The sequence below is a fragment of the Impatiens glandulifera genome, chromosome 6 (genome assembly GCF_907164915.1).
Source record: "Impatiens glandulifera chromosome 6, dImpGla2.1, whole genome shotgun sequence".
NCBI classification, from domain to species: domain Eukaryota; kingdom Viridiplantae; phylum Streptophyta; class Magnoliopsida; order Ericales; family Balsaminaceae; genus Impatiens; species Impatiens glandulifera.
The window spans coordinates 43,863,272-43,876,251 of record NC_061867.1 but is presented as its reverse complement, the minus strand read 5'-3'; the positions used below and the strand labels follow the sequence as shown (position 1 = coordinate 43,876,251).

At 32.2% G+C, this 12,980-nt stretch overlaps 1 protein-coding gene across 3 annotated transcripts; it reads left to right on the top strand.

Annotated features, from left to right (window-relative positions):
• Positions 1 to 1,622: 1,622 nt before the first annotated feature.
• LOC124941341 (signal recognition particle subunit SRP68) lies at positions 1,623 to 11,965 on the top strand. Of its 3 annotated transcripts, none has more exons than XM_047481646.1 (14): positions 1,623 to 1,764; positions 2,079 to 2,154; positions 2,260 to 2,326; positions 2,474 to 2,584; positions 2,854 to 3,049; positions 5,508 to 5,593; positions 6,082 to 6,277; positions 6,421 to 6,532; positions 7,987 to 8,114; positions 8,251 to 8,457; positions 8,595 to 8,704; positions 9,704 to 9,833; positions 10,060 to 10,209; positions 11,428 to 11,965. In XM_047481646.1, the coding sequence occupies exons 2-14, from the start codon at positions 2,088 to 2,090 to the stop codon at positions 11,647 to 11,649; spliced, it is 1,782 nt and encodes a 593-aa protein (XP_047337602.1). In that variant the 5' UTR covers positions 1,623 to 1,764; positions 2,079 to 2,087; the 3' UTR covers positions 11,650 to 11,965. The 3 variants fall into 3 exon arrangements, with proteins under 3 accessions (XP_047337602.1, XP_047337603.1, XP_047337601.1); XM_047481647.1 differs by having other exon boundaries at positions 1,627 to 1,764; positions 2,086 to 2,154; XM_047481645.1 differs by having other exon boundaries at positions 1,629 to 1,764; positions 2,061 to 2,154.
• Positions 11,966 to 12,980: the final 1,015 nt, after the last annotated feature.

Below are 12,980 nucleotides of genomic sequence, written 5' to 3'. Positions count from 1 at the left end.
CCAAAAAAATTTGCTCTTTCATTGTAACCTACTTTCCAAATTCCTTATTTCTTTCCATGTGTTTCCTACTAAATTTTCTTCAGAATCTTTATCAGCAATTGGTTCTTAACTTTTGTTGTATTCCTATTTTTCATTGATAATCTCTTCAGCAATCCTATCAATTTCATTTTCAGTTGTCTCCCTTACACCTTCAATCAGAAATTCTTTGACTTCTTATTGTTTTTCTTTCTTCCAACCAAGTTTTGCATATGAATGAACGACCTAGCTATTAGAGTTACCGTGCCGTTCGTGTCGTACTCGTACGTGTCGATTGTGCCGTAAGAGACCCGAAGCGACTAGCAACTGTGAACACAACAAGCGAACCACGAGCTTGAAATCTTGTCGATCGTGTCGATCATTCCGTTCGTGCCAATTGTGTCGTTCGTGCCGATCGTGTCGTTCGTGCCGATCGTGCCGATCGTGCCGATCGTGCCGTTCGTGCCGATCGTGCCGATCGTGCCGTTCGTGCCGATCGTGCCGTTCGTGCCGAACATGTTATTTGTGTATTCGTGATGAGATAATTTGCTGTCGGAATTTTCGCCGAAAACCTAAAATCTCTAGAGCTTTTTTCTCTCTTCCTTGATTTTTTCACGTTAATTATGAAATGTTGTTTAATTTAATTATATATATATATATATATATATATATATGCATTCATCATTAATTATTTTAACTTTATATTTCTTATTCTTTTTTATATTTTTTTTTTTTATTAACATTAATTATTTTAAAATTGTTTGGTCCCAATAATTGAATATAACAATGACTTATTTTTTTAACCATAAAAATCATTCGACACGAAAATAAATAAATTAATAATCAAGAATTGAATAATAATAGCAACTCATTAATTAAACACCAAAAGAGTAATAATCAAATATTAGACAAAATAATATTCTTTATTACTATAAGTAATAAGTCATGAATAAAAATTAAATAAAAAAATCATTCAAAAAAAATATTATAGTAAAACATAAAATTCATAAATAAGTTGTTAATTTTTTTTTTTCAAAAATAAGAATTTAAGAATTATAATAAATAAAAACTGATAAAAAAAAATAAGATGAAATAAGAGAAACTAATATAAAAATATTAAAAAATTTAAGAATAAAATAAATTACTTGATTTAGTTAATGAATAAGAAGAAGAGATAAAATATATTAATATTTAATTAATAAATTTAAAATTAACTATAATTAAATGAGCGAAATTTGAGCTATATATATTTTGTTTGAATATAACAGTTTTTTTAGGAATTTTAAAATTGGTTGTGATCTTCACAATTAAATGGATTAATAATATATTTTTTTTATATATATTAAAGATTTGAAAGTTTGTTATTACAAATTATAAATTTTATAGTGTTTGTTTGTAATTTATGTTTACCAAATTTAAAAAATATATCTTTTATTCAAAACCTAGAATTTAATTGGAGATTAGAAATAAAATTGATTATGCCCTAATAAAATAATGTTTCACAAATTTATTATTTCTAATTCTATCAAAAATAAAATCCAATTGAACATAATGTTTTCATTATTATTTTTTTATTTACTTGATAAATTAATCTTATTTTTCACCCTAATAATCTTTCTCACTTTCTTCCTCTCGAGTCACCAGTGAGACCAGCCCCCAGCCGCTTCTCCCGTTACTCCCTCTCCTCCGGCTAGGATCTTGGAACGTAGAAGACGAACCTAGCTCCTCTCCTTCCTCTGAAGATCGGAGGTATGTCGATCATTCTCTCTCTCTCTCTCTCCCTCCCGTTGAAGATAGCATTGTTTTTCGTTCAGAGTAGGACACAGTTTTCCGTTTTCTACTTCATTCTAGATCAAGTTCCTATGTATAAACAAGTTCCTAGTTTCCAATCTTCAAAATTCTACTTCTTTTCTGTAATCTGATTCACGATTAATGCAAATCGAAGTGTTAGAAATTGACGCAGCAGTTACAAATTAGCGTCTCATGTAAATGTGTAGAATTTTCGATTGAATGCATTTATTTGATCGTTGATTGGATATGCTTGGATATCTGTTGAATGCAAGGTATCAGATATGGAAATTGACGAACCAAAATTGAAGACGTCTGATCAGATCAGCAATCCGAAGTTCTCAATCAATGGTCTAGCCTTATCCCCTTTATCCTCCAGATAGAGAATTTTTTTCTATTTGTGTGTATATTGTTTTTTATCAGGTAAAGAAATTGAATTGCATTGATCTTGTACAGTGTTGCAGCTTCTGAAATCTGCACAATTACAGCATGGTTTGCGTTTTGGGGATTACACTCGCTATCGGTAAAGTTCCTTAGATTCCACTTAGTACTGATGTTCTTTTTTTTTTTTTTTGATTTCTGTTTCCTACATGGGGTTCCCAATTTGAATGTTAATAGCAGTTATCAAGATTGGATTTTAAAGGATCAAGGAATAATTTTTGTGTCACAGGAGGTATTGCACTGCTCGACTGAGGAGACTGTACAAGTCATTGAAGTTCACACATGGTCGAGGAAAGTATAATAAAAGAGCTATAACTGCTACTACTGTGACAGAAGTGAGGTAGGTTAAGCTGTTTGGTTTATGTGATGTTAGATATGATCCAATAGCACATTTGGAAGTAGCTTCCAATATGCTGTATCTGCTTTTACTTATGTTTTTATCTTTACCCATATGAACATCATCTACAATAAATTGTTTCTTAACTTACAAACTATCCTTAAAAGTATAATAAAAAAACATTTCTTTTTATATTTTGGTGTGATTAGTCTTACAAATAAAGATGCATGTACATACAAAGATGTGAGCACTCAATTATATACTTTTTGCAGATTTCTTCACGTGGTCTTGTATACATCTGAAAGAGCTTGGAGCCATGCTATGGAGAAAAGACAGCTGCCAGATGGTCCAAATGCAAGACAGCGTAACTACCTGATTTGTAGACTAAGAAAGGCCGTGAAATGGGCTACACTTTTTTCAGAGTTATGTTCGATGAAGGGAGATTCAAGGACATCTTTGGAAGCCGAGGTTTGTGTTTTGTTGTCGTTGGTTGTATTTTCTATTTCTTATAGTGTCTTTAGTTCATCATAAGCCCAAAGATACAGTCATATATGTCGTGATTATTGAGAAGCTTTAATCACCATATCTCTTTACCATCTTTTTATTTTTGTTTTGTCAATTTTTTTATTACTAGGTATGTATTAATCAATTATTGGCCTTTCAAACTAAATCAACTTTAACTTGTAGTCTAAGCACTAATGTTAAAGGAAAAGGGTGCATGCAAATGGCATTTTAGAGAAGTTTCCTTGTTCACTGGGGAAGACTTTTTGATAGTTGTGATTTCATTAAATTTGAAGATCAAGTTGGCAAATCATATTTTCTTATGAATAGAATACTGTTTCTTGACTAAACCATGTAAAATGCCAACTAATTACAAAATAGGGTTTGTAAGAAAAGAAATTTACCAAGGGGTTGATCAGAAAGACATGATTCCAAAATACCTCTATGGGATGATATAATCTTAACCTCAGTGACTTTTGTTTATTCAAGCCTTTTCTATTCCAGTGCTAATTTATAAATTATAAGGTTTACTGCCCAAAATACTGGGCCCATTTGGAAACACTTTCAGGAGCTGGAGCTGTGTGAGTTTGGATGAGAAAACGTGAACAAATTTATGAAAATATGTCTAATTAAGTTATTTTCCAGAATATTATCTCATCTAAATCATCATCCGGACGAGACACTTAACAAAAAAAGTGTTTCCAAGGAAATTTATCATGTTTTCTTGTCCAAACCTAGATCCAGCTCCAGAAAATATTTCCAAATGGGCCCACAAAAGTTTAGTATTTTGTTTCCAAATATTCTATAAATATCACCACAAAATCACCCAGAGTTCTATTTATAGTCTAAAACAAACAACCTCTAATATATAAGAGAGAACACACTCAGAGTTCTAGTAAGTTAGGAAGTGGAAACCATATTTCTCCTTTCTCAATGAATGTGGTCTATGACGACTAAGCCATTTGATTGATATCATTGTGATCCTTGCTACAAAGAATCAATTATTTGTGGAGTTCATATCTTTGCCTAAAGCTTGTCTTTCCTTTTTGTACTCAAGTTTGTGCTTGCAACCTGTTTTTTTTCAATGGCAAGGTTTAAACCATTGAGTCAATGAGGTATCCAACCACTGAAACAAGTATTGGGTTCTTTTGTTATGTTCAGCCTTGGTTTGTGTGACTATATGATTATGGATTAAGACAGTTTTCTGTAAATTGATATCCATTCAATCATTCTTCTCTGTTCCTTTTGGTGAATTGCAAGTGTCACTACATGATATCCTTTTATATCTGTTTGAATACAATGGAAGAAAGTTGAATTAACTGTCTTGGTGTATGATTTGAAGATTCGAAAGATGTAAATTATATATTTTGATGAATAGTTCAACATACATTTTCTCAATATAAGCTAAAGGCTGTCCTATGGTAATCTTATGATACTTTTTCTATTGAGCCTTTAAAGGCTTTGCATTTTTTGCGATTCCAGATAAGCCATTTTATTTGAAATAGTCAAATATCATGACAACTTATTTATCAGGTATGATTTTGCATGAGGCCTGAACTCATGGTACATATTATTTTCCATGCATGACAACTTGTCCCCATAGATTTTCCCATTATGCTTCAGTTGTGTCCAACATCTTTTTTTCTCCCCGAGTCTTCAAACTGATGGTTTACACACCTTTCAGTACTTGACCCTTGGGTTACTATGAGCATTAACATTGTCTACTATTTTCCAATATGATTCTGTATTGAATGATAAATATGCCATGTGATCTTTATCTTCTAAACTTTGGTGATGTAAGGTTATGATATTTTCTTAGCAATCTCGTAAATTAACATGTTAATTTTACTTTACTTCTTTGTGTTTAAATATTTTGGATAACATTTGCTGTGGCTCTAATGTTTGTGACTTGTCCCTTTTTGGTGAGCATCCTTGGACACTGTTAAACTTGTCCCATAATTAAACTTTAAAATAACTAGAAGCATTGAATCCTGTATTTGAACCAATGGTTGCAATTTTCTAAGAATGATCTACATGGAAATGTTAAGGAGGTGAAAAAAGCAAATTCAGATTGATCTATTACTATCTCGTGACAGTATTTCTATAGTTAATAGTTTGGTGAAACAACAAATCTTCTTTCATGTTGAATCATCTTGGAAATTGGGTTATATTATCATTAGCTACCAGCTACAAAGATCAAATTACTACAACATCTAAAAACGGGCCTCTTTCAAACATAAATTGTATTTTTTGTTTTTGTTTTTGTTTTAAAGTCTTTAATTGCATCAGTTATACTAACAGGCAAGTCTTCTTTAACTTGACCTGGGAAAAACCTAAAGTTTCATTTTGTTGCTACTTTGGATGATCCACACATCCTTAGCAATGACTAAATTTCTACTAATAAGTCCTGACTGTGAATTTGTAGGCCTACGCTTCTTACATGAGAGGAAATCTGTTGTTTGAGCAAGACCAGAATTGGGATGTTGCACTTAAGTGCTTCAAGAAAGCTAGGTAATCTATATCTTTAGTACTAATAAATGCTACGAATAACTTACCTCCTTTGTCGCCTGTTATTTTCTTTATCTCTTCTGTGATGTTTAATAGTGTTTCCTGTGTCCTATTTTATTGGATCAATGTCCACAAAATAGTTGTTCCATTTTATTATATATATGTGTCAATTCATTGCTTGTCAACACTGAAATCCTTAATTTACCCTTCATTGTCCTTCTATCATGTACTCAATACTAACTTTCCAGTCCTCTCATCTAGTGGATCACATCTTCTAAATTTCAGAAAGGAAATTAATGCCAATAAACAGAGTAGAGATAGTTCAAGTTTATAAGATGCAACCTTAAAATCATAAGATTGCATGACTTGTCAGTTTCCCCCCTACTTAATATCTATACTGAGTTTCCCAGTGAAGCTTCTTTAGAACCTGGTACATCTCATGTACAGCTGGAATTTAAAGCTATGTGCTGAAAACTTAATTCATCTGATAGGGCTGTCTATGAGGAACTGGGGAAATATGGAGACTTAGAGAATCAGGTTTTGTGCCGTGAGCGTGTTGAAGAGCTAGGTCCAAGCATACAATACTGTTTGCACAAAGTTGGTCAGTCAGATTTGAAGACATCTGATCTAATGCACATTGGTGAAATGGAAGGGCCAGCACTTGACCTTTTCAAAGCTAAACTAGAGGCACGTGCTCTTTCATTATTTAGCTCTAGTCTCATATGCAGACACAATGATTATTGTAGAAAAATATTGATTTTGTTATCTTTTTCTCCTCATTTTAATCTTCATTCATTCAAAGTATTGTTTGAAATTTGTTTGATATGCAGGCTGTTATGGCTGAGGCTAGATCACAACAGGCTGTATCAATGACAGAGTTTCATTGGCTCGGACACATATTTCCCATTGCCAATGCCAAGACACGTGTATCCATACTGAAAGGTGTGTGGTTGAATCAAAACGCCTGCATATTGAGCCTTTTTGGTATCTAAATTTGGCAAAAGTGACAAAATAAAAAAGAAATCGTTTGGCAAAAAGTTTTGATCTAAATTTTTTTCTTTCACAATCAAATGTATATATTTTCTTACAACTTTTCACACATTTTACACTAAAATGTTTAATCACACTTTTCATAGAAACTGCAAACATAATCACTTTCACTTTTTACTTTGACAATTTTCAATAGTGATTGTGATCAAATACCACTTACCAAAACACCCGATTATCTTTAACATGTTAATGCCTTAAATAGCTTTATTTGTTTTGTTTTACTATTGATTTGTGGTGGACATGTTGCCATCTTGTGGACCTTATAATTTACTGTTTTTTCCTTATATTTGACTCCCTCCCATTTTTTCTTTTAACCCTCTATAAGATAGTGATTTAGACAGAGTTTAGATTGCAAGGTTTTCAGAATTCATTTAGCTTTTTGGGGAAATAATTTCATGTGTTTAATATGGTATTGTTGCAAATATATATTTTATCTTGTCTACATTATACTTATTGTGGATGCTTTCTTGTAAATATTGTTTAATTTTCTTTCTCCCAAGATGACCTTTGAGTTTCTCATGGCCTCTTTCCTTATATCTCTTTCATTCATTCATTGTAATAAAATTATCAGAAAAGGACAACATTTGTTATTATACCTTCTTGATATTCTTCAGATATCATAGTTATTAGTATACTGCTGCTAGAGAAACCATAGCAAATGATGCTGGGATTTGCTAAAAAACCTATTACATTGAAGAATATTTGTCAATCTCATAGATGGAATCTCCCCATCTGACCTACTTTATGAATGTAGCTTATGGATCTTCCAATAGGTAGAAATTATTTTATCTACTTTATGGGTGAAACTTAGTTTCCATTTGATTCATATTTTTCAGTGAATAAAGTTGGTTGCCACTGCCAAGCTTGAAGAACAAATCCTTTTTAGCTTTTATTTATTTGGCCATGCTTAATATAAAAATAAAAGGAGTTGGAAAGGTTAATTGATGGTTATGAATCCAGATGGAGCATTAGTTGTTGGGACAAAATATGATTCTTTTGATGGAACAACTTCTGTGTACTAAAACTTGTTAAGATTAGCCCAGGTTGCTACTTTTGGGTTTTATTCCATTTATCTTATGGATAGCATTATGGAATTAATAGGTGATGTCAATGTGGTCTGAAACTCTATTTATACTTTTGGTTAAACTTTATTATAACCGGTCTTCTAAAAGTAATGTGCTAATCATTAGGCATCAGTTAGTATTTCTTTTTTGCAGCATAAAGTTGTGTTTGTACCAAATTTTCAAACTGTTCCATTCTATATTTAGAAATTCCTCTTCATATGTTGAATCCTATCTATTTTAGCTTGGTCTAGACTCTGAAGCATTTGTTTTAACAATGATCAGCCCAAGAGTTGGAGAAAGATCTCCATGGTCAAAATGCAGATTCTGTTCCACAAGAGAAAAAACTTGCCATTTTTGACAAAGTTTTTGCAGCATATAGTGAAGCCAGGACTTCCATACGTAATGATCTGGTATGTAGTCCTGCAAATGAGGTCTCCCTATTCAATTTTAGTGTTCAGACTTCAATAACTGAATAATTATTGGTTGACTTCTGGTAGAATGACTTTTATTACCACGCCAGACTAATTGGGCTCCTGCCATTTCTAGGTCACTGCAGGTAATTCTGAAAGTATGAAGGATGATCTAAACGGCCTTGATAAAGCTATTGGTGCTGTCTTAGGACAAAGGACCATTGAAAGGAACTTATTATTGGTGAGCATAGCCAAAAGCAAACTCTCAAAGCTGCAAGATAACAAAAATGATAAGGTTACCAGGCCTGAAGAGCTTGTCAGGTTGTATGATCTCCTACTACAGGTAAATGGAATTTTGTTTCATTTGGTTGTTTTATCAGTTAAAACCTGAGTTGCATATCTAGAATCCTATATTATAGAGGCTGTAGACATACCTTCTTTTGCATCAGATAATCGTTATTTATTGTGTGATATTGGCAGAATACATCAGACCTTTCTGATTTAATTAGTTCTGGAAGAGATAGAAAACCTGAGGAAATTGCTTTGGAAGAAGAATGTGAAATCAAGAGCTTGGCTTTCCGAGCTGAAAGGTTTGTACAATATTAGATCTAAGCATATCAAATTTAATGTATTTCTTCCTTGTTTGAAAATAGACTATAGTAGCAATACCATAAACTGATAGTAATAAGCATTATCTTACCAGATTTGTATAGCATTTAGAGATTGGAATGTCTATTGAGTTGATAAACTGCCTTTTATGTGCAAACAGTTGTCATTTTTTTTGTCTTCTTTCTGCTTGAGTAGCAGAGGAAGAAATATAAGAAACCTGCCTTCTCTGTGCACTTAGTATACAAAATTATTCAACACTTCTTTTGTCTTATTTCTGCTTGATTAGAAAATTGAAGAATCATAGGCAATAGAATCTTTCAGTCCATTATAAATACTGTGTCCCATTTGGTATGCATGTTACCTATTGATCTTATCAAATTATTATAGTGTATTTTTTTTTATCAAATTAATACATTTCAAATAATTTTTCATTGAGCATGTATCCTTTACATATAGTTGAAAGAAAGAAGTCATGTTACCAATTAATCTTATCAAATTATTCTGGTATTTTTTTTATGAGGAGTGATAGAGAGAAGGAATTTGGTGAGGGAATTTGGTGAGGGAATGACTTGACATCACCTTCATTGGTTGGAAAATGTAAAAGTGGGAGGAAAGAGAGAAAAAAGAGAAATTATTTGATTTTTTCAACGAATAAGATTATGCCAAGTTATTCCCTCACCAAATTCCCTCACCTAATTATTTCTCTTTTTTTATATCAGATCAATAAATTCAAATTAATTTACATTGAACACATATCATTCACACATGGTAGAAAGAATCAAGTTATGTTGTTGGGACAGCATGCTCACTTACCATCCAAAAATTATAGGACACTATCCATATTAGCCCTCAATTGCCCTAGAGAATAGCTTATTTCTATGGTCATATCTTGGGGATTGTCATTTTTCTTTCCTCAAACAAATTTCTTGTAAATGTGGAAGTTGTTTGTTTCTGCCTATTTGAATGTCCTGTGTTTGCAGGTGCTTTTACTTGGCCAAGTCCTATAGCTCTGCTGGAAAGAGATCAGAAGCATATGCATTATATTGCAGAGTTCATGCTCTAGCGGAAGATGCAATTAAGAAACTTCAAGCTCTGAACACTGCTGACCAGGCAAGTTCATTTTTTTTAGATTTTTTAAATTATCAATCAATCCCTTATTGCAGACCTTTTTTCCATTGTTATATAGTAACTTAAGTGCTTTAGTAATATTCTTTTTCATATGGAAATCTGTTCCATTTCTCTTGCATCTGCATTATGATTTTCGATCTAAATTCTGAGAAAGTTGTTTTTCACTACTACTTCTGGAGCTGATATTACTGTTTTCCTCCATCGACAGGCAACTATCAAAGAGTTGAAGATGCTGTCTGGTAACTCTAGGTCTAGTAGTTGTATAGAGCATGCTATGGGAATTATAGAAGAAGAAAAGGCTCCGGAAAAACTCTCGAAAAAGATATCCAAGATATCGCTAACTGGAGCTGTTAAGAAGGTACAATTATGAAAGTTCAGGATTACTTCTATTATCTGAAAATAAAAATTAGAATATGCTCAGTCTTTCTTACCAAGTAAATCAATTTCAGTACTTACAGTTTGTATCTCAGCAGAAAGACGTAAAATCAATATTCTCTTCCCCTCTCCTCTCTCTTCCTGCTGAGGCTGTGGATTGTTTTCCAATGCCTTGTTTAATGTTAAAATTTGGATTTAAATAACCCAAACAAGATTTTGAAAAAAAACTAGCCCTAATATTATCATAGGCTGTCCTGTTTGTAATACAATGTTAGGGTATTGTATTTTAGTGGGTTGAAAATTGTAATTAGGCTGATTAGGGCCTAATCCATGAAAGTCAATAAGATTGCTATATATATTATTAGTATAAATAGTAGAAGGATTAGTATTGTAAAGGCGTGGAATAAAATTGGAGTCTTTTCCCTCGTCTACATTTCCTCTCTCAATTGATACAATCGCCCCATATGGAAACACTTTATGGATCTATATAAAATACTGTCCATAAATTTCTTTGGAAACATTTTTTCATTAAAGTTTCTCATCTAGATGTGGATTCAAATGAAAATCACGTTAGATAGAATGACTCCCCATTGTTTGTATCAAGTTTTTTTGAGTGAAATTGATGGTTCCCTTCATCGAGAACAATTGGTGTGGAGTAGAGAATTGATACAATGGGCCCATATGAAAATCACTTTCTGGATCTGGATCTGGATCTAGTTCAAATACTATTGTTTTTTTGGTGAAGTATCTTATCTAGTTATGGATCCTGATGAGACCATGTTTCGAAATAAAACTTACCTAGACATAAATTTTAAAAATTTCTCATCTAGATCCAAATCTATAAAGTGTTTCCTAATGTCCTAAAATGTTAAGTATTTTTGTGTGTTGGTGGCTAAAAATTGTAATGGGTGGGTAATGGGTCTAGTCCAAGAAAATCAATAAGAAGAGAGAATAATATTATTGTACAAGAGAAATAAAGTTGGGAGTTCTTCATATTTTCTCAATCAATTGAATAATTCTCAGGATTGTTCGTATCAGTTTTGCTAATTTCAGACTTTAAAAACTGTTTATAGTGTATTGATTCAAAATCATACATTTTTTTAAACTAATCAGTTGTAAAGAGCTTTTGAACTCAAATTTTCTCATAAAATGTTCTGTTTCCTTTTCTTTCTCACGTTTAAAGGAATCGATTTTTTTTCAGGTGGAAGACTTGCTCTGCGACAAACTGGACTCGTATGAATCTGCAGTGGGTGATGCCAACACAAAAGGAGTTCCAAGAATCGAAGTGTTCCCTCCAGCATTCAAGTCAGTCCCTCGCAACCCAATTATCATGGATCTTGCTTTTAATGCGATCGAATTCCCATCTCTTGATGATAGAATGAGGAAGAAAGGAGGTCTATGGAATAGGTTTTTCCAAAGATGATGAGAGAAAAAAGTATTTCATGGTGTTGGATGGTTTTATAGTTTTTCCTTTTTATTTTCCCCGGATTATATATAATTTGTTTCGGCATCTCTAACTTTTTTCTTTTGCCGTTACGAGTCGTTCTGACATAAAATTTGGAACCCTTGTTTTTATTTTTGGTTGGACAAATAGTTTGTTTCATTTTGTAAGGAAACTTATGTTTGTTGGATGGCATGTTGATTTGGACAAATATTTGGCCATTGATTACAGAATTCATAATTGACTACAAAGACATTGCAGAATGCTTAATAAATTGTTGTTTTGGATTATTTGGATATATTCTGAATTTGTTGTCTAAATGTAAACGTTGTTTATTTGAATGCGTTTCATTAAGCGGTTGATCCTTGGCGAAATCTTGTCTTAGTCAATTTGTTGGTCATTCTAGACAATCTTCTCAAAATGTTAGAAACTTGGAATTGATCATAACCCACCTGTTTGGTGAGCAGTTCTAAGTTCTAACCTCTAATCCATGTTTGATCTTTAGGATTATTTAAAAAAAAATCAGAAATATTTAATTTATATAAAAGTGGTTTATTTGAATGGTTTGTTGCTTTAAAAAAGTGTTTCCTTCTGCTGTTGATCTTTCTTGAAATTGCTTTTAGTTTTTTTTTTTTTTGGAAATTCTCATGAAGAAATGTGGTCTTGGTGGTTCTGGTTTGCAATATGGTGTTCGACTTGACCATTGTCTTGTCTCTTCTCCTCTATTAGTCCAATTGTGAAGATTCTTGTTAACATTTATTTTTCAAGATATTTGAAATAGTATATGTAATGATTCATTTTGATAAATGCCCAATTCCAAAGTTGTAAAACAACTCCTCAAGTAAGATCTTTACAGGTCAACATAACATGACTTCACTTTTGAAGCATTGGAAAGTGGGAACATCTTGTTGAGCTCTTTAAAACTATATACAATTTGTCCTATTTAAAATAATTTAGAATTTTTCTCTTCATTAATAAATATCATTGATCAACTCTTTGGGAATGAAGTGAGCAGATGAGAGATAATTGTCACAATAATCAAGGGCAAACATAATTGAAGCTCGTCTCAATAGTATGACTTATCCCCTATTTTAATCGACAACATATTCTTATTTTAACTATACATACCTTTTTGTTTTCTTTCTACCAGGAGTAAGTGTGTTTGTTAAATTGGATATTGACAAACATATGATCACGTAAATTGATATTTTGTATTCAAAGTCATAGAATGAAATGGAGATAAATACATGCCACATGCAAAAATGTCAAAATTTGCATGATAGTTTTTGGGTTGTTCAGGCATGTTTTGTAAT

Bases quoted from the DNA above. Each gene is read 5' to 3' on its own strand.
- LOC124941341 (XM_047481646.1), top strand. From the start codon at position 2,088: ATGGAAATTGACGAACCAAAATTGAAGACGTCTGATCAGATCAGCAAT. The intron at 2,155-2,259 runs GTCTAGCCTTAT...GATCTTGTACAG, and splicing joins TCCGAAGTTCTCAATCAATG to TGTTGCAGCTTCTGAAATCT. The intron at 8,705-9,703 runs GTTTGTACAATA...CTGTGTTTGCAG, and splicing joins TTGGCTTTCCGAGCTGAAAG to GTGCTTTTACTTGGCCAAGT.